General features: G+C 51.1%; 1 protein-coding gene across 5 annotated transcripts in view; it reads left to right on the top strand.

Moving 5' to 3' along the window:
* FLT4 (fms related receptor tyrosine kinase 4) overlaps positions 1–4633 on the top strand; it is a 41008-nt gene that overhangs the window by 32866 nt on the left and 3509 nt on the right. For 3 of the 5 annotated variants that reach the window (XM_019661367.1, XM_019661368.1, XM_019661366.1), the window contains exons 28-29: positions 69–183; positions 1256–1341. In XM_019661367.1, the coding sequence (XP_019516912.1) occupies positions 69–183; positions 1256–1341 (201 nt within the window). The remainder of the gene's footprint in view (positions 1–68; positions 184–1255; positions 1342–4633) is intronic. The other 2 variants (XM_019661370.1, XM_019661369.1) reach the window with 1 other exon arrangement.

Below are 4633 nucleotides of genomic sequence, written 5' to 3'. Positions count from 1 at the left end.
AGGTGGCCAGAGCTTTCAGGAGGGGCGCTGGGGTGGGTTTCTTCAGCACTCTCTGTTTTCCCCCACAGATATTACAATTGTGTGTCCTTTCCCGGGTATCTGGCCAGAGGGACCCAAGGTCCCTCCAGGATGAAAACATTCGAAGAATTTCCCATGACCCCAACGACCTACAAGGCCTCTGGAGTAAGTGGGAGGGGTCCGTGCATCCCGGATCAGGGCCTCTGGGCTCTGCCTGCAGGGAGGCACATGTCAGGAACTTCTGAGGCAAGCGGCAGAAACCAGCTCAGAAAAGGGGGTCAACTGTCCCTTGAAATGTCCTGGTTGTGCCTCCACATGTGATGCCAGAGTCTCTTAGTGGCTTTGGCCGTGTCCTCCTCACTCGCTCAGACCCAGCTCTCTTCCAGCAGGGTAGAAACCCCAGTGTAAAGATGGCTCCTCCTTCCAGGTGGTTCTTAGTGGAATACCCTTTGGTGACCACCAAGCCTTGTGGCTAGAGGGAAGGGGACAGTGTCACGGAGGATGCTGGTGCACGGGGCACAGGAAAACCACCTGTGTCCCCAGATGCAGTCAAGGGGAGTGGAGCTTTCACAGCTCCGTGCCGCTGGAGCCAGGGTGTCCATTTTGTAAAAGCATAGGCTCAGCCTTGACTTCCAGTGGACATAGCTAAGACCCTTCAAGTCCCAGCTTCCCTCAGAGAGTGCTGGCCTGGGACGGCTGGGCTAGAGCCCCACAGACCCCACTCAATTCCCAGGGCCAGATGAAGATGTTGGGGACCCTCAGCTCTGACAAAAGGGCAGTTACCCTCCATTAAATAGAAAATGAAAACCACGCTCACACAAGATTGAAGGGTGACAAGGGCCCTCTAAACCTGGAACGTGTCTGCATGAGGATCGTTTTCCCGCACAATGAGCTGCCAGATTCTTTAGACACTTTCCATGTCCCTTTGGGTGCTCCTGCTCTGCCTGTTCCCTGGACACATCCACGGCCTCTTTGTAGGTCCTCCGGCGTGGGGCGTCCCAGCTTTCCTGCCTCCTGAGCATGGACCAGGTGCGGCCCCCAGGCCTCAGTTTCTCCCTCTGTGACCCTCACCTGCACACTCCAGTGAGCGAACGGATGCCCATTTCCTGCTCACTTCTCACAGGACTGGCGTCAGGTCGGCAGCAGTGTGGATGTACGCAGCCCCGCTCTGCCGGGGGCAGCTGCCTGTGGCCTGGCCGCGCGTGGCCCACCGCTTTGGCTTACTCTCTTCGCACAGGATAACCAGACAGACAGTGGAATGGTGCTGGCCTCTGAGGAGTTTGAGCGGCTGGAGAGCAGGCACAGACAAGAAGGCGGCCTCAGGTAGGGCTTCCTGAGCTTCCTCCCCTGCCAGGGGGCCGGCGAGGTAGGCTGGGCCTGCGTGTGTCCATCGCTGTCTTACTTGAAACTTTTCATGGCTCCCTATTGCCTTTTCCTGTGTTCAAGGCAAGTCACTCTGGAACTCCAGGTCTTTGGCCATCAGCCTTCCCAAAGGAGCCCGCTCCTCCATCACCTTCCTGACCCAGCACACCTGGTTCTGGTCCCCATACCTCCCTTCCATTTGACAGATGCTCAGACACCACCTGTTTGTAAAGTATGATCAACCACGTCCAGTGCGCATACACAGCCCTCCCCCAGCCAGGGAGGACCACCACTATCCCCTGAGCCCCCAGCACTTAGCCCAGTGGTCTCAGGAGCCAGACAGATCACATGACCTGGAGCTGGCTAGTGTCCTATTTTGATAAGAATACAGTTATAGAAAAATCCTCACTTGTGTGCCTGTACAGAAGGTAACTTGGATCGGTGATCACCACTGGCCCAAGAAAATAGGCCCCCCCCCAAAACCTGAATATTTGAACTTTTAAGGGTATAAAGTAGTTAAATGTTTACTGATTCACTTCATTGGTTGATTTGCACATGGCTGTTTAAATGGCAGGACCTACAATACTGTATAAAACAGGGCTCTTTTCTGCCTTCTTCAGACCACTCACTTCCACCTTTGATATCTGCATCTTTGCCAGGAGCCCGTTTTTGAGTCGCCTGACACAGTTGTCCAAAGCCAATCTTGCCTGGCTTTTGCCTATGCTGTTTTGGAATCAATTTATATGTTGTCACTGAACATTTTACCTTAAACAAGTATTTATTTGTATTACATAAAGACAGTTGATCTCTTTTTTCACCTGTCTGGTAGGTGTATTTCCAGCGTCACCGGTGTCAACCAATGGTCGTTGGCACCAATTCAACACCAACAGGAATCCCAATTTGGGGTGCAGTAAAGAAGGAAATTTTAGTCCTTGAGTGCATACAGCTCAGTTGTGAGATAGCATGGCTGCAGAAGAGCAGGGCTGTGAGACAGCTCAATATTGTTGCAGCTCAATTCTAATATAACATGGCTGTGGAACAGCATGGCTAGCGACCCTGGGCATGAGGCAGCCCTGGGTGCGAAGCCCCTTTCCAACTAATCAGCTCCACTCTGCTCCACTCTGTTCAGCTTCACTCCAGTCACCCAAGACAGGACAGCGCTACTCCATTCTGGTCCAATGAGACATCTCTGAAGTTTCAGCTCCAACCAGGAAACTGCAGTCTGCAGTCTTTAGTGGAAAGGGAAAGTGTGCTCCTTGAGCCAGAAGGGAGCTGACTTCCATAGAGAGAAGTCCCTGTCCCTAGTCCCTGATTGAGGACTCTAAATCCTCACAGATTGATTGGTCCAGAAAACACTGTCCTGATTGGTCAGAATTGAGCCTCTCTGATTGGTTGGTGAGATGCTTATGAGGATATAGCTGCACAGCTCTGATTGGACAGGGAAAATCTCAGTCCTAATGGTTATAATAGGATTTCAGGAACTCCTTTAGAAGGGCTGGCTCAACGGACTGGAACACACAGCAGGCAGGCTTCTCCCTGAAGTGCAGCTTGTGTGAGAGTCCCCTGTTTAGCAATGGCTGCTAGGCTGTGTCTATAACTTTGAGCCCAGTTAGCCATCAGGAACCCTTCTCAACAGGTACATTTATTCTCGGAGTCGGCACCAATTATCAGTTATTTTCCCAGCAGCCTATAAAGGGTGAGTTTGCAGGACTGTGAACACTGGCATTTCATATGCCCAAGTGGTATGGGGCATTTGGGCCTTCTCTTTTGTTTTTATTGGGCCTTCTCTATTAGTGACCTGGTTCTGGAAAATTAATGCTAATTGCATTGACAGAAATCGTTTTTGGCTAATGTTTCTTTACCAAACAGTATTTTATCTCTCAGAAAAAAGTAATTCAGTAAGAGGGTAAGCCAGGGGATGATAGCTACTTAAATTCAAATCTCCACACAGCTTCCTAAAAACAACACATGGAATAAGGCCACTCAGAACCTGTGCCTGTGACATAAGAAGGAGAGAGACTCCGGTTTATGTGTGAGAAGGGAACTCAGCACCAGCACCAGCAGAGCTATGCTGAGCCATGGCGGAAGTAAACTCAGACAGGGACTGCCCCAGGAGAGGGGAGTGTGACAAGGTCCTTAGGGTAGTGGCCCCAGACCGGGGAGATAATGAGGGGCTGAGACCTGGTGGGAAAAGCAGGGCTCCCAGGGCAAGTCTGAGGCACAAGGGCCGCCGTCTTGGGAAGCCACTGCTTCTGAAGGGTGGTGAGCAGGAAGGGAGTGTGCACCTCAGTTGCTTGCTGGTGGTGAAGGAAGAAGAAAGTTGCAGGTGATGAGAGTCCTACAGAAGCAAGATCATATCCAGACCAGAAGACAGACACACACACAAGGGAGCTGATCATTACAAAAACTCATGGCAGCGGCAACATTCTGTGCAACTTTGGAAACACGTATGATGAGCAACAAAGAAGTGCAGCAGGTCACTTGTCAGGTGCATTCATTTGGCATATGGAACGTTCTCCAAATAAGTGCAAACATAGAATGTGCCTCAGGGGGGCCTGTGGGGTGAGGAGAGAAGGATGGTGTTTATCTTCCAAATCCTTCCCTGTCTCTTATTAACCACTGGTCAGCACTCACACTGTGGGGAGTTAACTAGTCCTCACCTCCAGCTTGCTCATCCAGCCCTTTCAGTGGCTACTCAGGATGCTAGATCCCACGCCCTGCAGTGTGGCATTTCATCCACGTCTGTAGGTGAAAGGAAGGCCTGGAAACCCTGGGCTTATGGCAGGTCAGCATGGCAGCTGCTGAGAGGAGGCCCAGCACTCCCAGCTAAGTGACTGGCTGGTCCCGGGTGGTGATACGATGAGATATGGGACATGAATTGAGTCATTGGAAAAGGCACAGTTGAAGGAATTCAAGGTGACACCAAAGATATGGGTCTGATACATCACTCCTGAATGAAGAAACCTAGTAAGCCACCCACATCCCTAGTCTCTTCCAGAGGGTCACCAGCTATTTTTGGTCTGGGAAATCCTAACATGAATAATTATGAGCACGATCCATACTAAGAACAAAAAAGAAAATTAAGACGAAAACTTTTTGGTGGATATAAACACTCAAAAGAATGAAGCAGAGGGCCGGCCGAGTGGCGCGATGGTTAAGAGCTGGCTTGGGACGCCAGAGGGCCCCAGTTCAGATCCCACATATGAAGGCCAGTGACACTGCCCTCCACAGCTAAGATGCTGAACAACAGCTC

The sequence above is a fragment of the Hipposideros armiger genome, unplaced genomic scaffold, assembly GCF_001890085.2.
Source record: "Hipposideros armiger isolate ML-2016 unplaced genomic scaffold, ASM189008v1 scaffold_347, whole genome shotgun sequence".
NCBI classification, from domain to species: Eukaryota; Metazoa; Chordata; class Mammalia; order Chiroptera; family Hipposideridae; genus Hipposideros; species Hipposideros armiger.
Note: the sequence above shows the minus strand (reverse complement) of the source record. Positions and strands in the feature narration are given on the sequence as shown.